Source organism: Pyrus communis, chromosome 4 (assembly GCF_041283825.1).
Source record: "Pyrus communis isolate YQ-2024b chromosome 4, ASM4128382v1, whole genome shotgun sequence".
Taxonomy (NCBI): Eukaryota; Viridiplantae; Streptophyta; class Magnoliopsida; order Rosales; family Rosaceae; genus Pyrus; species Pyrus communis.
The window spans coordinates 282667-305940 of NC_142568.1; the positions used below are offsets into that span (position 1 = coordinate 282667).

The 23274-nt window shown below is 38.7% G+C and overlaps 3 protein-coding genes across 5 annotated transcripts; 1 reads left to right on the top strand and 2 right to left on the bottom strand.

The window, feature by feature from the left end:
* The first annotated feature begins 123 nt into the window (after positions 1-123).
* LOC137722794 (Protein kinase superfamily protein) lies at positions 124-6879 on the top strand. 2 transcript variants are annotated; one of them, XM_068461886.2, is made up of 13 exons: positions 124-846; positions 1095-1244; positions 1591-1761; positions 1877-2020; positions 2196-2301; positions 2437-2585; positions 2680-2805; positions 3158-3301; positions 3760-3847; positions 4713-5086; positions 5374-5685; positions 6198-6428; positions 6547-6879. In XM_068461886.2, the coding sequence occupies exons 1-13, from the start codon at positions 556-558 to the stop codon at positions 6679-6681; spliced, it is 2421 nt and encodes an 806-aa protein (XP_068317987.2). In that variant the 5' UTR covers positions 124-555; the 3' UTR covers positions 6682-6879. The 2 variants fall into 2 exon arrangements, with proteins under 2 accessions (XP_068317987.2, XP_068317986.2); XM_068461885.2 differs by having other exon boundaries at positions 421-846; positions 1071-1244.
* Positions 6880-8894: 2015 nt separating this feature from the next.
* Positions 8895-11630, bottom strand: LOC137723335 (uncharacterized). Its single transcript, XM_068462500.2, has 2 exons — positions 9530-11630; positions 8895-9362 (listed from the first exon to the last, which is right to left on the bottom strand). Exons 1-2 carry the CDS (start codon positions 10982-10984, stop codon positions 9129-9131), a joined length of 1689 nt encoding a protein of 562 aa, XP_068318601.2. The 5' UTR covers positions 10985-11630; the 3' UTR covers positions 8895-9128.
* Positions 11631-15061: 3431 nt separating this feature from the next.
* Positions 15062-20877, bottom strand: LOC137723011 (uncharacterized). 2 transcript variants are annotated; one of them, XM_068462165.2, is made up of 4 exons: positions 20572-20877; positions 20181-20371; positions 18184-19826; positions 15062-15806 (listed from the first exon to the last, which is right to left on the bottom strand). In XM_068462165.2, the coding sequence occupies exons 3-4, from the start codon at positions 19798-19800 to the stop codon at positions 15465-15467; spliced, it is 1959 nt and encodes a 652-aa protein (XP_068318266.1). In that variant the 5' UTR covers positions 19801-19826; positions 20181-20371; positions 20572-20877; the 3' UTR covers positions 15062-15464. The 2 variants fall into 2 exon arrangements, with proteins under 2 accessions (XP_068318266.1, XP_088548190.1); XM_088692064.1 differs by having other exon boundaries at positions 18184-20033; positions 20572-20792.
* Between the last annotated feature and the right edge of the window lie 2397 nt (positions 20878-23274).

The window sequence follows — 23274 nt, forward strand, 5'->3', positions numbered from 1 at the left end:
TTCTTTGTTTTAGGTTTTGTTTGTAAAGTTTTGTAAGATGCAATATTTTTACATTAGGTGAAAGGAGAGTTCGGCAGGTCACAAAGTTTTTAAAACTCTAATTCATTGTTAACCTGCAAATCCGGCCAACTCGAATTGAAAACAAGTTTTCATGGTTGTCCGGTCGGCAATAGATTCCATCAAACGATAATCCAGGCAATCTCTTAGGCTTACGGTCGAAGTGCACAGTGCACACTACCCGTAGCATCGCAGGAAATGAATGGAAAGGAAAGGTTTGCCAACCAAGCAAGCAATAAAAGTTAAAAAACAGCTTCCCTTGGCTTGGCATCCTGCCACGTCTTCCTCCAAAGGCCAGTAATGAGTAGGTCCTTCCAACGCCTCTCAATATTTAATCTGCCGACCCACATTTTCTGAGTCCACTTCTTTCTTTTCTGCTCTGCTTCCACGCACACTGACACAGACACACACACGCTCTCTCTCTCTCTCTCTCTCTCTCTCTCAAGAAAGAAGGAAAGAAAGAAAGAAAAAGAAAGCGTCTCAAATCGGCTCCGCCCGATGGGCGCAGCGCCACAGCTGGTCTGCAGCGGAATCGGCATCTCCACCTCCAAACATTCATTTCCAAACACAAACACTAGAATTCGCATTCCCAAACGACTTAACCGTATTTTAGCGGTTGCCACCGACCCCAAACCCGCTGGCTCCGGGTCGCCAGGCTCCTCCAATGGCTCCTCACGCACTCCGCCATCGAAATCTCTCAACAGGGTTTCCAACGGCTCGCTGCCCAAATCTCCGCCTCCAAACTCCGTCAACGGCTCCAAACCTATCAATGGAGTTGGAGTTTCCACGGTATTAATCAGCGGTCAAATCTTGTCTTTGCTTTGTTGTAATTTTCTCTTTCGTTTCTTGATCGAGTTGGTCGGTGATATTCAGTCATTCAAATGTCTGTTCGGTTGATGAGAAAGTGGAAAAGAAAATGAACGAGGCATATAGTTCAATTCAGTCTGGGGGAGTGCAATTTCATGTTTTCTTTAGAAAACTCTGGATTTAATTCTAAAGTTTGGTTAATACAGATGATTGATTTTGGAAATTGGCAGAGAATTGGAGATGTTTCAACTGAAATCAAGAGAGTGAGGGCACAGATGGAAGAAAATGAAGACTTGGCAATACTCATGAGAGGTCTTCGGGGACAAAATCTAAGCGACTCACAGTTCGCTCAGGATGACGTTGAGCTTCGCCTTGTTGAGGTATTATTATTCTCAATTTTATTTATTTATTTTTCTGTGTGTTTTATATGAAATTGGTTGAAAATGGTAAGTGTTGATGCCCGTTGTACTTAAACAACATCATACTCTTGAAATGGTGCTGAAAAAAGTCATAAGAATAATACAACAGCTGGATACTTAGTGGAAAACTGCAGGTGTTTTTGAGTCATCACTTACTATCAATGGATGTAATCACTTTTCTGTTCCTTAATGCTCTTTCCAACTGAAGCCATAAATAACCGAAGCTTTATTTTTCGAAACTTGGTGTAGCTGTTGTATTGCTATATGTTGGTTTTTTATGCTATGTAATTTCTTTTTGCATCTATAGGTAGACGAAAGCAGTGAGTTTTTGCCTTTGGTGTATGATCCTGATAGTATCTCTGCTTATTGGGGAAAACGGCCACGTGCTGTTTTGACACGTGTAACCCAATTACTCTCTGTTGCTGGGGGTTTTCTCTCGCGTCTTGTGTGGGATATTATAAACAAGAAGGTCAAGGAGGTGAGTCTTGCAGCTCTCCTTTTAGATACTGTTACTTGCCCTTTGTAAAATTTTAGTCTGCCTGTGTTGTGAATGTTCAATCTTTACCTTGATTTATCAATATTTTCTTGATCAGAATGAAGTTGCTAGAGCCATTGAATTAAGGGAAATTGTAACCTCTTTGGGTCCCGCATATATCAAACTTGGGCAAGCTTTGAGCATTCGACCTGATATACTGTCACCTGCTGCAATGACTGAGCTTCAAAAGCTTTGTGATAAGGTAAAGGCATTTCTTCTTATGCCATTTTAATATTTGGAGTTGGCATTGTTACTTTTCACAAAGTTTCTGTCGGTGCATAGGTGAATGTGAATGCGATACATTTAACAATGTCATCATATATATAGTTCATGGTATATTTTTCATAGCTGATATGTCCAATTGATGATACATGAAGGTTCCTTCATTTCCAGATGATATAGCTATGGCTCTCATTGAGGAGGAGCTTGGTCAGCCATGGCCTAACATCTACTCTGAGCTTTCTCCTTCTCCAATTGCTGCTGGTAGGAATCATGATACTATTTAATCATAAGAAAAGACACTTTTTTTTCTTCTTCTGGTGATTATATCTACAACATCTAGCTTCTGAAGTTCCATGCTCTAATAGATTTTATCTTCTTGTGGTATATCTGTTGCAGCATCTCTCGGGCAAGTATACAAGGGACGGTTGAAAGAAAATGGAGATCTCGTGGCTGTTAAAGTGCAACGGCCTTTTGTTCTTGAAACAGTGACTGTTGATTTGTTTGTCATACGCAACTTGGGTTTGGTTCTCAGGAAGTTTCCTCAGGTACATCTCCAACTTATGGTGTTGTTGCTTCTTCTGTTGATTTATAACTTTCTTTCTAAGGCTGTGTGATTTCCTCCTTCCCTTATCTTGCCAGATCTCGATAGATGTGGTTGGATTAGTTGATGAATGGGCAGCTCGTTTTTTTGAAGAGCTGGATTATGTTAATGAGGGTGAAAATGGAACAATCTTTGCCGAATTGATGAGGAAGGACCTTCCACAGGTGAGTCTGATAGCTCTAACTTCGTTTTGTTATGCACCCCTCTTCCCCCCATCTCAATACACGCACGCAAACAGACATACGCTACTGTCTTGACTAAATAAATAGCACTTTCTTCCACAGAAGGGTGGAATCATAGTCTCTGTATATTCTTGCACTTGCAGCTTCACTATACATGCTAAGAGATGGCTTTAGAATCCCTTAAAATGTGCAAATGTGTGAGCTGGCTTCCATAAATAGCACTTCAGGACCTTTTCCAAACAAAATTTATCTCCCCTATCTAGTTGTGATTCTTCTTATGTGTAATAGTATCTGCTTAAGAATGTGTAAACTATTATGCATTCATGTTTTTCAGGTAGTTGTACCAAAAACCTACCAGAAATATACTTCAAGAAAGGTTCTTACTACAGGATGGATAGATGGAGAAAAGTTATCTCAGAGTACTGAAAGTGATGTTGGAGAACTGGTTAATGTTGGAGTCATATGTTACTTGAAGCAGGTAAATTACTATTATTAGATTTGCCACTTTTGTATTTCTAGAGGCAGATAATTATAAACAGACTTTCAGTTTCGGTTGACCTTTTATACTTCATAGTTAAGCATGGTCATGAAACAGTTGCTTTCTTCCTGTAGATCTGGCAATATTCTTTCCTGCTTGATTAACGTACAATTAACTTTTGTAAATTGGTTTTCTACGTATTTGGCATGTGAAAGTCCGCTATATTGTGCTGTTTACACAGTGATGATTTTCATAAGTTAAGGTTTTGTTGTTGTATTTGTTTAGAAATACCGCTCCAGTGTGGCTTCGCGTTTCCTTTTTCACTTTTTAGAGTAATTTTTGGGCAAGGAAATGCAATTGCATGCTACTCTTTTTTGGATGGGCTAAATTAATGTAAATGATAATTAGCACCCTTGATGTCTTCTAGCCAAGTTTTTTAAATTGTCATTCTTCTACAGTTGCTTGATACTGGAATGTTTCATGCCGATCCTCATCCTGGGAATATGATTCGCACTCCAGATGGGAAGCTTGCCATACTTGACTTTGGTAATATTCTACTCATTGCAGTATTTTCCCAAAGGTCATGTTTCCATTTGGTTTGAAACATCACCTGCATCCTGTATTAAATTATTTGGTGCAAATTGGTTTCATGTGCTTCTGTGAACTATGTTTAAACTTTTATAAGTAAAAGAAATATATGATTAAAGAATATACCTATGTCACATATCAATAGATAGAAAAAAAAATTATGGTAAAAGATAGCACGTCAGTTTTCTTCCATCCAGTGGAGTTTCTTCTACTTTGGGTTATCATGATTTCATCTTACTATAATAAAACTCAGATCCAATCTTAAGTCAAAGTAGACCGAACCCTACAACTGTTAACCTTAAACTAGGTATCCTATTACAATAAATTTCGAAACTTTGACATGAGAAAAGTAAAAGTATGCTAACTGTGAGGTCCATTAATCTTGCAATTGAAGTCATGAACTAGCAGGAAAATAGACATGGGACCACTGAATAAAAAATTGAATGATAGATTCACAAATTCCCTCATTGCTTATAAAACTGTCTCCTTAAAATGCAGCGTGCTGACCTAATATGCGCATATGTTCTATAACAAAGGATTCATTCCAATTTGTGACTGTGATCACCTATTATGTATGCTTTTTCTTCAGTTCATCGTCATTGGTGGGGTATTTATCTTAATATAGAAATGGCACTCCACATGTACAGGTCCGACACATTTTTGTGCCCTATGAGCATAAGTTGCATAACTCTAAGGAAATCCTGTTGGTTCCTTGACATTGCCTATCTTGAACACTCCAAATGAAACGTTGTACAAAAATGTTACTAACTTCTAGCTGTCAAGTAGAATTCATGTTTCCTAAATATCACTTTTGTTGTAATAGGTCTCGTCACTAAATTAACTGATGATCAGAAGTATGGAATGATCGAGGCAATTGCTCACCTTATCCATCGTGACTATGCTGCCATAGTTAAAGACTTTGTCAAGCTTGAATTCATTTCAGAGGGGGTTAATCTAGAACCTATTTTGCCAGTTCTGGCCAAGGTTTTTGATCAGGCTCTTGAAGGTGGAGGAGCAAAAAATATCAACTTCCAGGAGTTGGCATCAGATTTGGCTCAAATCACATTCGACTATCCATTTAGGATACCCCCTTATTTTGCTCTTATAATTAGGGCAATTGGGGTCCTGGAAGGCATAGCTTTAGTAGGAAATCCTGATTTTGCCATTGTGGATGAGGCCTATCCGTATATTGCCCAGGTATTGCTCATGTATCTGATTCTTTTTTGGCATTTAGCTTTGATATCACGTGGATTAAATATGCTAATGGTGGTGTAAATGGTCTCTTGGTCGGTAATAAAATTATTCGCTCTTCCATATTTTAATTTGCGTTTATGTCATAAATGAGTGTTCGTTGGACCATGCGATTGTATGAAAAACCTCTAGGGATACCTGAGAAATGCTCCATCATTTTATCTTTTGTTGTTTTATGCTAATGAAATGCTCCATCTTTTTCTGATTTTCCGTTCTTTTTGTTTCATTGTTAGAGGCTCCTGACTGATGAATCCCCACGGCTAAGGAGTGCGTTGCGTTATACAATATATGGGAAATCTGGATTGTTTGATGCGGAGAGATTTATTGATGTGATGCAAGCCTTTGAAACCTTCATAACTGCAGCTAAAAGTGGAGGTGGAGAGGAACTGAATGGTGAAATGGCTGAACTTGGTATTCTGCAAGGTCAAACCGAGTCACCCTTTCCCAGATCTATGTCAAATGGCCAACCAATACAAACAAGGACGGCTTTAGCATTTTTACTGTCTGATAAAGGGAGCTTTTTCAGAGAATTTCTTCTGGATGAGGTACTTCTAGAAGATACTTTTAAAACAAACAAGTATTATTTGATTAGCTTACTATCCTATCCTATCCTTAGACTGTGGAAATGGTGGTGTTACTTTCCGACATTGATTGCATAGTTGTTTCCCTTTTTGCGACAATATGCAATGGAGAATGTTAACAAATCAAGTCTTAGGGACTGAAATTTGTTATTGTATATATCACCTGATAGTTTAGTGAAATTTTACTGGTACCGCCTAAGAAGTATTTCTCTTTTCACTCCCTCGGCTTCTGTCTTGCTGCCCTAAAACATATGGGATTTCACTAATCTGTCTAACTGCATGTATTTCCTTTAGTTAACAGCTATCTTGTCCAATGCTCTGACAAACTAGAGGTCTATAGCTGCGGTCTCTTAGTAGTATGCACATCTAATGAGCGCTGTGCACGGTTTGAATTAGAATTTAGTTTGCATAAAATGCTTGTAAAGCATACTAAGCATACTATCTGTATAAAGTATTATATTTCACCTGCAATGCAGATCGTGAAAGGCATTGATGCAGTTACGAGGGAACAATTGGTTCGTACAATGGCTATTCTTGGATTGGGGAATCCTACCCCAGTTTTCGGCATGGTTCCTACCTTTGGGCTGTTCAAGCCAGCAGGACTTGTACCAACAATAACCGAAGAGGATAGAGTTATATTGAACAACGTCCAAACAATACTCGAGTTCCTGACTGCAGGAAGTTCCATGTCAAGGATATCAAATCAGGTGCTTAATTACAACCCTTATGCTCAACACCTGTCAATAGCTTGTCGCATATGACGTTCCTTCAGGATACTAATTTTTATTTTGTCCTGTATTTATGTGGTTTTGGGGACGTGTGCAGGGTTTGAATGTGTCCCAGGTTATCCAAGAGCTTCTTCCAATTTTGCCGAGCATCTCTTCCAAAGTGCTCCCTGAAGTGCTCGGTCGATTGTCTTCACGGGTAATAGCACGCGTGATTCGAGATACAATTTGGTAACAAACTTTTTGTAGGCTACCAGCTTGAACACCTCAATTGTGCATATATTAAAATGTATAAGATACAAGTCGAATGTCTAGTCTAACCTTGTCTTAAGTGCATTTCTTATGCACAACAGTTGCCAAACACCGAAATTGATGTTGTATATAATATTTTTGGAAGAAATGAAGGCATACTAAAAGTCGGGTTGAAGCCGAAGGACAAGTTTCTATGTGATAGTTGAAAAGAGCAAAGAAAGGTAGAAGTTGAATGCAAAATATTCAAGATTTGTTTTTTCAACCCAAGTCTTTCCATTCGACAGTTGAAATGCCGAAAAAAGGCCGTGATACCTCAAAAAATGAAAAGTAGGAGGTTCTGAGGATGCTTTCCTTCCCATAGACTCGTACAAACACTTGTCCCGTCCGTAACTAGTGATGAACTAATATTGCATCCTCTTCATGTATAACCGAGTGACAGCAACCGCTTTTCTCCTCGTTATTTTTCACGTGAGTCTGGTGTTCAGGTCGTTAATCTATTTGAATAAAGTCTCTTAAGCAAAATACAAAAAGATGGAAGTCATAGCCGACTTCAATTGTAAGCTTCTCCTCTCTGTCGAATACACAACGCTCAGCGCCGCCCCACCAACCCCACCCCCGCCACCCCCCCCCCCCCCGGGCCACCCCAAAAAAAAAAAAAAGCGTGGACTTGCCAAAATTGGGGCCAGTCTCGGCCCGCCCACTCATCGACGCGGCCCACCTCCATTCAGCTCCTGACAGCAGGGGGCCCACTGTTAGGGCCCGTGTCGGCCACTTCCTCGAGCCCAACGATTCTTTTTCAGATCGAACGGCCAGCATTTAAGGACCGTTGGTTGATCAAACGATCCAGATTCAAATTTTATTTTTAAAAAATATGTTATTTTAAAATACATTGAATCCAACGGTTGAGATCAAATATAATAAAATCTAACGGTAAAAAAAAAGATCTAATAGCTCAAATTTAAATCCAACGGCTAAAATAATTAAAAAAAATTATTTAACTCAAAATTCACCCAAAAACTCTATAAATACCTATGTATTTGTTCAAACATCCACACAAAACTCAATTTTCTCCTACAATTCTTCCAATTTATCTTTCTATCATTTCTTTCCATTTCCAAATTGTTCAACATGGCAAGAGAGCATATTGGAGGTTGTAATTGGACCTGTGAGAAAGATGTTGTTTTATGCTTGACATGAGTTTCGGTTAGCGAAGATGGTGCAGTTGGCACAAATCAAAATAAAAAGGTTTTGTGGGATAAAATCATTACAAAGTTTCAAGAAAACTGCAACGGTGGCGGGCTAGACAGTGGTGGTGTTTATGACCGGTGGAAGACTATCAACAAAGCATGGGCACCACATAAATTGTGAGTTTTTTTCTTGATATTTTATTTGGGGAATTGCTATTAGCATTCCAAAAATCTCATTATACACTCCAAACTTTCTATATTGGGAAAGAAAAATACACTTATGAGGAGTGTAGAATGAGATTTTTGGAGTGCCAATAACACTAACCTTTATTTTTCATGTACATAATATTATTTTGCAACTAATTATTTTTATGTATTTTTTTGCATAGGGTGATAAAGCAATGAAAATTTACAAGACAAGAGTAACACCAAAAAATCAAGTTTTTAAGTTGCAACATGTTTGGGATGTCCTCAAGGATTGTCTGAGGTGGAAAATCGATGCGGACCAACAATAGGAAAGATTATTTCAACGTGAAGCCGCACCAAGAATTGCCGGAGATGAAGGTGTTGATGAGATATTGAGGACTTTTAGGAAATAAAAACTCTTTGAAAGCTAAAAGATTGGTGAATATAGAAGATGATTGAAGGTTGAAAGATTGTGTGATCAACTAATATTTGGACCTGTGTTTATATAGAGGATGATTGATGAAAGTTAAAAGTTTGGTGAAGGTTGAAGGCTTGCTTTGTGGAAAATTTAGTGATTTTTCAATATTTATCGGAATTTAAATATTTTTAGATTAAAATGTTCATAAAATTAATTTACGATAGTCTACATATTTATTTATTTTTTTTTAAATTGATTTAAGAAAAAAATTATCCTAAGTTCATTCTTTAAAAATTTTAGGCTAGAAGGGTTGGAGCAGAAAAGCTGTTTCTAAGCTAAAAGATAAATTTTCCAGATTAAAAATTTTGGCTTTTAGCCTAAAAATTGGAGATGATCTAATGAGGGTTTTTCTTTTTCTAGGAGAACAATGGCCACTACTTATATAGACAATTGATCCATATAATTCTCCTATTAGAAAGGACGACGACGACCACAGCAATGGCCTTGCCTAACATGGAGTGTTTTTTTCTCCTTACAGTAATGAAATACTATTCTCTCTATTTGGTATCTGCCGAGTTCCTTTTGGTGAGCTAAATCAATCCTCTTTACATTAGATCTCTGTCTCCGCCCTCACTGACCTCATTTTTGGTGACTCTGACTCTTCCCTTTCTTTAATTTGGTAACCCATCTATATTCTGACGGAATGGCAAACGGGTCTTGAATAGGGCGCTGGCAAGGAGCTCTTGTCGAACCTGGGCTCTCCCTGCCAGTGGGGCTTGATGGCGGTGTTGCAAACTCATCCGTTGAAGGCAATTCTTCAAGCTTTACGAAGGTGACAATTAGTCTGACAGTAGGAACCACTGGGATAGCAACCTAGATGTAGACACACACAGAATTAAGCAGAGCCACCGAGTTAGTTCAAGAAAGCATCACTTGATGACTTAAATAAACACGAGTACAAAAATCAACTGGGAATAATAACATAAACCGTAAACCAGACAGGGCAACAAAGTGATAATGGGAGGGTGGCACTGGCATACCTTGACTGGAAATGTACCCCTCGGAAGTTTGGTTGTAAGCAGCTCCCTCAAACGACGAATTGCCTTGATCTTGTTTGATAAAATATCAAGTAACGGTAACAGTTCCTCTGTTTGTAATGGAAAGCTTGGGGAAAGCCACAGTACTGGCCTTAATCCTTTCTTACACTCGTTCTCCTTGCTAGCATCCTTGTGACGATTCTCATTTTCGGGACTTGCGGAAGAAGATGCTTTCATATCCCTTCCTCTCCGGTGATCACCCCCCTTCCTCCGTCCACCGAACCATCCCTTCTTTTCCTGCTTATTCTCTCCATTTCTATCACTACTAACATCTTCAATAGGAATCTCCCTGTGCTCATAACAACCACCTTCAATACTCCCATCACCATTTTCGTTTGATAATTCTGACGAAAGTGCATTTTCAAGTTGCCTCATCTCATCCTCTGTCAGAATATCCTTAAACTCCTCGCTCTCTGTTTCATTTTCATTGCAGGACGAGACGAGCTTGCCATCTGTCATAGCCCCGGGAACCCTTCTAGATTTCATACTCACAACCACATTACGCATGTCGTATGCCACAGCCTTCCACGGGCCAACCATTTCTGTTTTCTTCTGCCGCTTCCAGGTCATTTGAGGAAAAAGTACTGCCTGAGTCACATCAATCCTACCCCTGGACATCACAGTCCGAGACATTGCAACCACCTTTTGCCGAACCTTTTCTTCAGTTGGTTGAGAACTAAAACCGGCCAAAGCATTCACCACCTCCTTATCCTTGTGTGAGGCCATGCAAAGTGACCCGGGAGGCACCTTACCATCCTCAGACCCATCACCCAGGAAAAGAACACTCTTATCATGACGCTTAATTCGCAAACCATCATAACCAGCCAACGACATATCTGCTCTCAAATTTGCACCCTTTTTCCAGATCTTGTAAGTATCTGATGGGGCAATCCTCGAAATGAAAGGTACAACAGAACTCTCAAAGTGGAATGTAATTTCCATGTAGAAATCCCTCATCCTCCGCATTGTTCCAACTAAACGAGGTAACCTTCTGCACCATTTTGCCCAAGACAGTGCCCGGGAGTGCCTAACTATGATCATGGCAATTGCTTCTTCTCTATTGCAAATTGCTTCCTGGAGTGCACTCCATCCATCTTTATTTACCAAGTTCACATCTGCCCCGGCAACCATAAGCATTTCGGCCGCTGTCTGGTCACCAAGTTTTACAGCCAAGTGAAGAGGGGTCTCACGGTTTGGGACATCTCGCCGATCAACGACGGCAGCAATGGCATCAGCCTTCTCTTCCTCAGCTAATGAAACTAATTCAGATCGAATCTCTGCAGGCTTACAAAGCCGCGGGAGATCAGATAGAATCCTCCTGAGACCGGCATAATCCCTCGTGACTATGGCCTTGTGCACAGGGCTATGATCATACTTGGACACATGGATTCCAGCCATGCCTCAGGAGTATATAACAGCAATCCGAACTAATACACAGAGCCAGTAACCCAATCAATTATCCAATACCGGAAGCACATTCAAAACTTAAAAATACCCTACAGTATAACCATAACCCAGAACCTAATTGTTGATTATAAGCAGTAAATTCTAAAAATGAAGCAGACCCAGTTCAGAGTTGGTCAAGAAATTAACGAATTCGTTGCAGAATGTTTTTTCCAGAAACGAATCGAACCCAAATCACATTAAACAGAGATGGCACAAGAAAATCGAAAGAGATAGTAGACGCCTAAGAAAAAAAATCAGGGGTGGGCGGCCAAAGGCAAAGATGAAAGGAGGGCAAGAAATCTCAACTTCTTATGCTGCTTTTTGGTTCTTCCGTGACAGTGACCCCCCCAAATGAGAGAGCCAACAAAACCCACCGCCCACAACTCTCTCTCTTCCTCACTCTTTCTCTCTCTACAATTACGAACACCTTACGAGAGCCATTTATATACCAGCTACTAATGGCTTTCCCTTCTTTGAGGTAAACCATTAACAAATTAATATTAATGAGAAAATCAAGGAATAACTATTAACAAATTGTTGTTAACGAGAAAATTAAGGATTAACCTCATGCATGCAAGCAAGACATCAAGCATGAAAGAATTGAGCGAGATTCATAGTTACATCTATATTCAGGCACATATGAGCTATGTTCATATTCAAATTTGTGTTTTCGTTAACATATCAACTGGATTATCCACAGTTAGAATTTGCTAAAGAATTTTTTATTATTATTATTTTTTTGTTGATGAAATGTCACGAATAAAATGAAACTGAAGATCAATATGTTTCGACCTCGAATGATAAACTTGGTATTTACACAAGTGAATAGCACTTTGACTATCACAATGTAGCTCAACTTGCTTATGATAAATCCCTAATTCTTTATCAACCCGTGTATCCAAATTGCCACCTTTAAGGCTTTTGTAATAGTCATATATTCGGGCCTCCGTGACTGACAAAGCGATAGCCAATTGTACCATGGACCTCCAACTAACTGGCTCTTTGACCATAGTAAATAAGTTGCCAATAGCTGATCTTCTTTTATCCAAATCTCCAGCATGGTCTCAACGTATCTAACCACAAAACTCTCAAAACTAATATCACTTGGCTAAAAACATAAGCTGACATCTCTAGTCCCATGTAGATATCTTAGCAACTAACAAAATCAACAGCATGAGCGATACCTAGTCGAGAACATAACATACATCAAGCCACCAACCAAATTAGAATGTGTTCTTCATCTGCAATTGGTTTTCGAAGATAACACATCACTCAACTTAAAATGAAGAGCCAATGGATTACTTACAAGGTTGGTGTCACCATGAATATCAAAACATTGAAGTAGTTTACACAAATATTTTATTGTGGGAGATACACCAAGTCTTTCTCTCGATTACAAGTACTTTCCATACCGAGTATCTTTTCTGCTTCACATCTAACACGTGTTATTCATCTATGCTCTCAACTCGTCAATCTTTTTAACATTTTTCAATGCAATTAACATAGCATCAACATACAATAATAAATAAAGGCTTTTTAGCCAAAATGGTCTCTGAGATTTGCATAACTTCTCATTTTGATCCATGAGATTTGAAATCGATAGAATTGGTTCATAAGTTTGTCCACAATTAATCATTTTGGTCATTATGTGAAAATTTCCATAAAATAAGGATAAAATAACAAAAATACCCTTAATTTTTGTCAAATTGTTTTAGCCTATTGTTTATTATATTGAGGGTAATCTTGTCACTTTGAGCTTTATTTAACATAATTTTTCACTGAAGGACCAAAATGATTGATGGTGGACAATCTCAGGGACTACTTCTATTGATTTCAAATCTCAGAGACCAAAATGAAGAGTTAGGCAAATCTCAATGACCATTTTAGCTAAAAAGTCATAAATAAATAAAAGACCCATTTTGTAACTCTTGGAAATAAATGCAATAATACTTCTTAAATAGTGTTGACCTCTCATTAATTAATCAAACTTCAAATATCACTATCTTGGAGATTACTTCAATTCATACAATGAATTTTTCAATTTTTCCATTTCTCTTTTCCAGTCAGGTTGAGACATGTTTCTTTGTCAAAATCTCCATGTGAGAAATTTGTTTTAACATAACATCAGGCCATCTCCAACCGACTCGGCCAAATGGCTAAAAATAGCTCGGAATGACACGAAAATCGTTTCCAACCAAAGGTTAGGCCAAAGGACTTGTGGGCCCCATCGAGCCAAAACCCCTAAATCAGGCCAACGGGTTGGCCATTTCCAGCCAACCCTCCAGCGGCATAATGTCAAGCTTAACTTTGTGGCAAGTGCAACAATATCATGCTTTCTTCATTATTGTGGCAAGTGACACTCAAAATACGTGAGAAAATCTTATTTTAATATCGTAGTTTAATTTAATTAACTATATTAATTCAATTAAAATAAGAAATTATTGAGGATGTTATGTTTAAATTACTAAAGGGGTTATGTTTGCCTATGGTCCTTTGGCCCGTTCGGCTAGAGATGATATAAAATATAGTCTAACACTGTTCATTAAAATATAATTTTTTGCAAGACCATAGAGCTAAACATGGCCTTTTGGCCCTCCTTCGGTTGGAGATGGTGATCTGTTCATCCCAAAATCATGATTTTGAAATGATAAATTTCACAAATTCCCATTTTTTTTTTTCAACGTTTTGGATTCTGAAAATCTGCATAAAATTCCATCTGAGTTTTGTTCAAATTGATAAAAAAAACCCAACCTTTGTGAAGGAAAGAATTGAAGGAGATGAGCAATCCCCTGACTGTAGGGAAAATGTGGGTAGGCGAGACGAGTGAGGATGACGAGTTAGTGACGATGGCCTTGTCGTGGAGAAGAGTGGGGAGGCATGATACGGGCTTGAAGAAATGGAGGTCGGCGAAGGTGAGGTGTTGCGGAACCACATGGTAGGGTGACGTTGGTTCATTGCGTTGTGTTGTTGAAATCAAATTCGTGCACATTTGCGGACGAAAGATCAAATTTGTCAGAACTGCCCATGAACAACGTGAATGGTTGAATAGGGTTGATTAGGGGTGTGATTGAATCTCGATCCGGCTGCCTACATATCTTCGGGGAGGAGAATCAAATCACTGATGTAGGAGTACGTATGATGTGTGCAACATCGGAATACATCCTTAATGGGTAGTATATGGCGGGGCGTGTGGGGGATGCCTTTTCATGTCTACGCATAGGTTAGAGTAATTATAGGGATCTTAAGAGTTCTTGTAGGAAGAGTAATCCTACTAAATTTGGAGACTATATAGGAGGAAATCTAGGATAAGATATCTAATTCTCGTAGAATTATGGCTACATTGCCCAATCACCAAGATATCCTAATTTAACATGAATTCGAGTTTCCTTACTTGGAGAAATTAATCTTTAATGGGCTTTGAGTCTAGTATGTCAGACTAGGGTTGTCGGACTACACTTCTAACCAACCACCCTGTCTGATTAGTCCGATTGTCTAAGCTTCATGAACTATGGACATTCTTGCCACTTAAAGTGCCACATGCTCTGGTGCCAGAAAATTATAGTCCCACAATTGCCCCTAATTATGTTTCTGGGAGTACACTATGTTGAAGAATGAATGCTTACTAATGGACAAAATTGCCCCTAATTATGTTTTTGAGAGTACACTCCGTTGAAGAATGAATGCTTACTAATGGACAATCTTTGCAGAATGACCATTCTAGAATGAGTACCAGAATGACCTTCGAATTTCTTGTCGATCTAGAGCTAGCCTAGTTTGGCTAGTTATATTTGCTTGTCTCTTAAAGATCAGATCTTTTGAAGTTCTGAACCATATTGTAGACCCCTAGTTGGAGTTTCGAATGCATAGCTAAAAAGTGGGATGCATGGCCTTCCCAGATTACTTCTCGTTCTCTTTGTTACAATGGATCATCTTATGATGATGGCCTAACTATGTTTTTAAGTTGCACATACCTCTTGAGAAGAAATTTGACCAAAGTGTAAAAACTGAGAGAAAAAAAGAACAATTGACTAAACCAAAAAAAATGACTCATCAGCTGAATTAATACAAGGTTCTGCTTCCATTCCAAGAGTATAAAGCAGCCACTATTGACTGTTGAGTATGTTCTGAATCAACCCCCATATATGCAAATCAAATGAATAAAGGTAATCAAACCGTATGTAGCAAGAATCACAATATTTTTCCTAAATTTTGTTCCCACCCCCACAATAATTCCAGTACAACTTTTCAATTGTCAAATGACGGCGACGATTCACTTGGATACCAACTCAAAGCCTTCTCTAACATCAGTCTTTTTTCTCTCCTTACAGTATGGCATGAAATACTATTCTCTCTATTTGGTATCTTCTGAGTTCCTTTTGGTGGGCTAAATCAATCCTTTACATTTGGGTCTTAGTCTCCACCTTCATTGACATCATTTTTGGTGACTCTGACTTTTCCCTTTCTTTGACTTGTTCTTCTCCTGCATTTTCTTTTTCTTTGCTTCCACAGAAACCCATGTATATTCTGATGGAATTGCAAACGGGTCTTGAATACTTTCTATCTTACTGAAAGAACCAGTAGGGGACGTGCTAGGGCGCTGGTAAGGAGCTCTTATCCACTGAAACCAAGATGAACTTGACGATTGCATCGAACTTGGGCTCTCCCTGCCAAGGGGGCTTGATGGTGGTGTTGCAAACTCATCCATTGGTGGTAATTCTTCAAGCTTTGTGAAGGTGACAATTACTCTGATAGTAGGAACCACTGGGATAGCAACCTAGATGCAAACACAAAGAGAATGCTCAGAAAATGGATTCAGTAAAGACTTAATGACCAAAATATACGGTTCGATCAAATCCACAAAAATCAACAACCACCACCACAAAAATGAGGTAACCATAAGAGCATAAGATTCATAAGTTATGCAAAAAAATTTCTAAATATCGTCCAAAAATAAAGATAAGTGCAGAGTTGAATATAGGTTTATGCAACAAAGCAGGCGGCCAAGAGGCTCCTATCATTTTGCCACATGCTTGAAAACACTGCAGTAAATATCTTTCTTCCAACACATCAAAGCATGTAAATGAAAATTCATCTTCCTTCATATACAAACTACAATTACCTAAAGTGGTTTCCAATCGCTTATCAAAAGCAGTAATTACACAAGGAATCTTACTACTCTACATATGCATACATGGCTTGTTCGCGAAGAAGTCCAATAAGACCCATACCATGCTCAAAGTTGTTGGATGAACATCCCTTGGTTAATAGAATAAAACTTAACAGTATGTATTTTTTAATTAAATAAACAATAGAACATCATTGGTGAACAAAATGTCCACTTCAAAGAAAACAACCTAAAACACAAAACTACAGTACAGAGGCTTCCCAATTAAACCAAATGATAGAAAAAGAAAAAGAGAATTCTATAATTTCCGAAGCCACTGATACCCACAGAGAAACCCAAAATTTTCCCATAAGCACTTACCTCCTCATCCATAACATTCTAAAAAAAACTCTCTTATTCCTCTCTTCCCATAGCACCCAAAAATAGCCACGCTGACACACTTTCTAGCACTACCCCCCTCTTCTTTCTACCAGAAAACTTAAGCTTCTCACAGAACAGTATGTATGTTAACAGCATGTTTCCTATTAGTTATTCGATTTTCATCCAACGACTTGAGAAACAATACGTTTTTCACTAAACCACTCAGTAATGGATATACATTACACATATATTCATATGGAACCTACTATTTTAGACCTGTTCATAACTAAAAATGAGAAGAAAACACACTGTAAACTCAACAACTTCATATAACTTAATACTTCTGATAGCACTTATTTGGCCTTTTCCGATGCAAAATGAACAGTTTATGATATTCACACACTCATATTATTGAGTACAAGAAGCTGCAATGGAGTGGTAGTAAGGTTTGCCTTAAAGGCTTAAACTATCAAACCTTAAATTATTGAGTACAAATATTCTGAGTGTGTTTATTACATATAAGATGATCTCATTGTAACTCACTAATCTATAAAAATAAGGATCCCTGTTTCCAGCATTAGTCATAGTGCATGCCTCATGCACCCTTCCACAATTTTCAATTACACATATGGTAAATTTCTAGGAGACACTGGTGATTTAACATTTTAGGTACAGTACATGTTGAGAGTATTCAAAGACTATCAAAAGAGAATTTTCACAAGAAGGATAAGATTTGATAGCCTCATAGAATTGGGTTCGTTAATTTATTCTTCTCTCAAATATATGGTTACAGCATTCCAGGATTCTATATGCTATCGTTTAATAATTACATTTTGAGTAAAACATTCATGCCTCTGCAAAACATCTGCATTTTACTGAACAATATTTGCATTGTTTTAGATATATTATTATCTTAAAGCTGACTCTCTAACTTTATCTTGTCGCAGATAGATCTGGCCAATACAAATTTTGGGCCCTGACAAGTCAATTTAGTCTGTTATTGGTTCATTTAAAACTTCAGCTCCAATAAGTTGATTTTTCTGATTGCTCAAATATGAAATTATAGGGAAGTCACTTGCAGTATCATTCTTTAACAATTAAACATTGTCTACCATTATATTGCTCAATCGCAGACCAAATTCAAACCTAAAAGAAATTAATTATGACAAATCCAGCAGAGCCACTGAGTTCATGAAAGCATCAATTGGGGACTTAAATAAAAGTACAAAAATCATACTAGGTTCATTTGGTAAAGGTCAGGTGGTAATCAGACAATAAAGTTCAATTGTCTATGACAACATATAGATATATTAACTAAAGTTTACAACATGCAGATCTCATATTATGCAATAACTACAATGCGACTCCCCATTTCTTCAAAAGTTGACACATTCTCCTCGATTAGGTTAACCAAGTAGGTTAAAACATCACCATGTTTCCATGGTGCCTCAGGCTCAAACAAAAAGCCCTATAAAAGCTAAGCAGTCCAATGTGAGCACATCATACTCTTACAGTTACAACAGAACCAGGCAGGGTAAAAAAGGAAATAACAAAATGTTCTTCAAACAAGTTTGATAAATTGGAAAAGATAAAAAAGGCCATCTAGGAAAATAACATAAACCATAAACCAGACAGGGTACAAAGTGACAATGGGAGGGTGACATACCTTGACTGGAAATGTACCCATTGGAAGCTTAGTTGTAAGCAGCTCCCTCAAACGACGAATTGCCTTAACCTTGTTTGCTAAAATATCAAGTAATGGCAACAGTTCCTCTGTTTGTAATGGAAAGCTTGGGGAAAGCCAGAGGATTGGCCTTAATCCTTTCTTATACTCATTCTCCTTGCTAGCATCCTTGTGACGATTCCTGTTATCAGAACTTGTGGAAGAAGACGCCTTCATATCCCTTCCTCTCCGATGATCATCCCCCTTCACAACAATGTCCACACTATTTCTTCCAGGTCTGCTTTGATTTCTTGAAGGAGAATCCCCTAGCAGATCACTCACCTTCTCATCTACACAGAGAGAACTTCTAGGCGGCACAATCTTTTTCTGCCCTTCACTTTTAGTATCCCGTTTCCTCCATCCACCAAACCATCCTTTCTTTTCCTGCTTATTCTCTCCATTTCTATCACTACTAACATTTTCAATGGGAACCTCCCTGTGCTCATAACAACTACGACGATGCTCAATAATCCCATCACCATTTTCGTTTGACAAGTCCGACGAATCCAATTTAAGTGCATTTTCAAGTTGCTTCCTCTCATCCTCTGTCAGAATATCATTAAACTCCTCACTTTCTGTTTCATTTTCATTGCAGGTTGAGAAGAGCTCGTCATCTGTCATAGCCCCGGGGACCCTTCTAGATTTCATACTCACAACCACATTATGCATATCATATACCTTAGCCTTCCACGGGCCAACCATTTCTGTTTTCTCCTGCCGCCTCCAGGTCATTTGAGGTAAAAGTACTGCTTGAGTCACATCAACCCCAGGCCTGAATATATTAGTCTGAGACATTGCAACCACCTCTTGCCGAACCTCCTCTTCAGTTGCTTGAGATCCAGCACCATCCAAAGCATTCATCACCTCCTTATCCTTGTGTGAGATCATGCAAAGTGACCCAGGAGGCACCTTACCATCTTCAGACCCATCACCGAGGAAAAGAACACTCTGATCAGAACGCTGAATTCGCAAACCATCAAAACCTGCCAATGTCATATCTGCTCTCAAATTTGCACCCTTTTTCCAGATCTTGTAAGTATCTGATGGGGCAATCCTCGAAATGAAAGGTATAACAGAACTCTCAAAGCGGAATGTAATTTCCATGTAGAAATCCCTCATCCTCCGCATTGTTCCAATTAAACGAGGTAACCTTCTGCACCATTTTGCCCAAGCCAGTGGCTGGTAGTGCCTAACTATGATCATGGAAATTGCTTCTTCTCTATTGCAAATTGCTTCCTGGAGTGCACTCCATCCATGTTCATTCTGCAAGCTCCAATCCGCGCCGGCAACCATAAGCATTTCGGTTGCTGTCTGGTCACCAAGTTTTACAGCCAAGTGAAGAGGGGTCTCACGGTTTGGGACATCTCGCCGATCAATGACGGCAGCAATGGCATCAGCCTTCTCTTCCTCAGCTAATGAAGCTGATTCAGTTCGAATCTCAGCAGGGTTACAAAGCCGCGGGAGACCAGATAGAATCCTCTTGAGACCGGCATAATCCCTCGTGACTATGGCCTTGTGCACGGGGCTATGATCATACTTGGACACATCGATTCCAGCCATGCCTCAGGAGTATATAACAGCGATCACTAACACACAGAGCCAGTAACCCAATCAATTATACTACACCGGAAACACAATCAGAACTTAAAAACAAAGCCCCAAATTAGAACTTAAAAACACCCTGCAGTATAACCAGAGGTCCAGAAGCCAGAACCCAATTGTTAATTATAAGCAATAAATTCGAGAAACGAAACAGACCCAGTTCAGAATTGGTTAAGAAATTGATGAATTCGCTGCAATATTTTTCCAGAAACGAAGCGAACCCAAATCAGATTAGACAGAGATGGCACAAGAAAACCGAAAGAGAGAGTTGACGCCTAAGAAAAGAATCAGGGGTGGGCGGCCCAAGGAAAAGATGAAAGAAGGGTAAGAAATCTCACCTTGTTGTGCCGATTCTTTATGGTCTTTTGTGACCCCCCCAAAGAGACCAAGATTGCACAAAAAGAGACTCGGCCACTAAACCCCACAAACCACAACTCTCTCCCCCTCTCTCTTCCTCAGGCTTTCTCTCTCTTACGAGCTCCACTGCAAGTTAAAGTGTGATCCAATCCAGATCAGAACATGAATGCGTCTGCGTCAAACAAACAAAAATGCTATTAATTTCCCCCAACAAGAAGGAGAAGAATAAAGGGGAGAGAGTAAGAATCTGGGGAAAGGAAAAGGCAAAAGGAATAGAGGAAAGCAGCGAAGCAAAGGAAACAACAAGAAAGGGGAATCAAAGCCAATTTTTTAGAGAGAGAGAGAGAGAGAGAGAGAGTTGAGAGAGTTTACCTGGTAAAAGTAAGAGGCTTTTTTTCCTTTGCGAAAATTGATTAGGATTTAGGAGGAATTGGAGGAGAGAGAGAGCAGGAGCAGCAGGAGCAGCAGCTCTGTCATTTTTCTTTAATTATTTTGTTATTCAATTTGACTGAAACAAACAAAGAAAGATAAGAAGAAGAACGCAAGTGAGAGAGAGAGAGAGAGAGAGAGAGAGAGGGAGAGGGTCCAAAATCAAAAGAGGAAGGCAGCATGTGACCAGGAACAAGGGAGGGAACTTGCTTTTCCCTTTCCTCTTATTATTATTTTTCCTCTCTCTTTAGTAAAAAAAATAGAAAGAATAATATTTATGTTTCTCCATTAATAATATAAATGTTCATTTAGTATTGTTTAATTAATGTTATAGAGCCCCATCCAACATTAAAAATGTTGTAAAGCTCCAAATCTGGGTATTTAGTTAATTATAATTAAATAGGTTTTTATTTTGATACAGAATTTAATAGTTTTTTTAACGGTAGAATACGGATTAGTAGGATCAACCTTTTTAAAATAACATACATATTTAAGCTACTTGGTAACAAAATCACAACAGTGCAATAATGTAATTTTCCACAAATCAATTTGGTCGCCTATCACTAAATAAAATCATTGACAGTAATATAATTTTACACAAACTAAATTTTATTGCTTTTTTTTCCATTCACATATCATCATATCATATCTCTAATTTAATGTTCTTTCTCTCCCTCATTCTTTCACATATCTCTCAAACTTCTCTCTCTTCCATATGTATATTTAAATTTTTCATATTTACATGTGCACTTCATCTAGTTATTATTATGGGATGAGGAGGTTCGAAACTACTACATCAATTTAGAATAAGAGTTTCAAACAAGGGACACATTTTTTGTTTTATTTTAATACAAAATTGAATAGTTTTTAATTTATAAAAGATATTTGAGAAATTCTATTTGTACCCATATTTTGTTGTTGAACACCTCATCTTTTATTCACACCTTTCTCTAAACATCGGCTTAAATTTACAACTAATCTTTCTACACGTGCTTACAAAATGCTTTTTTTTTTTTAAATTACAATGTGATATGCGCGACTTAGATATTTAAATATATTTATCAACGTAGGTTGTTTCACTTTTTTCATTATTTTATTTCCTTAGGAGACAAATAGTTTGTTCATATGTGTAGAAAATGTGTATTCCAATATATCCATTTGAGGAATTACAGCCCATATTTATACATAAACTTTAAGCTATCTACCTAGTGGTTACAATGAAACGGAAAGCTAATTATATCCTAATAAAAGCTAATAACAACATAACAGCTAAACAATAATGTATTGTTCTTGAATAGACTTAACTATGGTAACTCTTGTAACCTCCTAACACTCCCCCGCAAACTTGACGCCGGAGAGGTGACAAGTTTGGAAATAAGACGTGCAAACTGTGCAACGGGTAAGCCTTTGGTGAAGACATCCGCAAGTTGAAACGAGGACGGGATAAAGCGAACCTTGTGACTGCTAGAAGCAACTCGTTCACGAACAAAATGATAATCAATCCCAATGTGTTTTGTGCGAGCATGAAACACGGGATTAGCAGCTAAGTGTGTGGTGGACAAGTTGTCACAATTTAGTAAGACGGGATGGGTGAGTGGACAACAAAGTTCACTTAAAAGATGTTGAATCCATATAGTGTCCATACATGCATAAGCGAGGGCTCGATACTCGGCCTCTGCACTGGAACGAGAAACTGTGGGCTGTTTCTTGGCACTCCATGAGATTCGTGTTTACAGAGATTAGATCCCAAAAATATGCAGTAGCCGGATGTGGACCGTCTTGTATCAGGACATCCTGCCCAATCGGCATCGGAGTAGGCAATTAGGAAGGAACAATCAGGAGACCTACGAATAGGAAGACCAAACCCAAGGGTGCCTTTGAGATAACGTAATATTCGCTTAACAGATTCAAAATGAACATCACTGGGGGATCCCATAAATTGAGCCACATGTTGAACCGCATATGAGATATCGGGACGGGTCATGGTAAGGTATTGGAGGGCACCAACAATGTGTCGATAAAGTGTAGGATCGGCAAGTGGAGTACCATCAGTACGAGAAAGTGTACCTTTCGAAGCCATGGGTGTGGAAACAGGTTTACAGTCCAAGAGATTGATGCGTTTGAGAAGATCAACTGTGTATTTGTTTTGAGTAAGATGGAGCGAATCTGTGTGATAATTAACCTCCATGCCAAGAAAATAATGCAAACGCCCCAAATCTTTGATGTCAAATTCCGCTCCCAATGTGCGAATAAAGTTGTGAATATGAGAGGAATCACTGCCTGTGAGAATAATATCATCCACATACAATAACAAAATCAACATATGAGAATTGGCCTGATAAACAAACATGGAGTTGTCAGCCCGACTTTGATAGAAACCAAACTGCAAAAGGAAAGAACTAAATCGTTGAAACCATGCTCGTGGAGCCTGCTTGAGACCGTAGATAGCCTTATGAAGTTTGCACACATGGTGAGGACGATCAGGATCAATAAACCCCGGGGGTTGGCTCATGTAAACTTCCTCAGAGAGTGAGCCATGCAAGAATGCATTTTTGACATCGAGTTGCCGAATGGACCATTGGAAAGAAACAGCCAGACAGAGAACGGTACGAATCGTCGTGGGCTTGACGATGGGGCTGAAAGTAT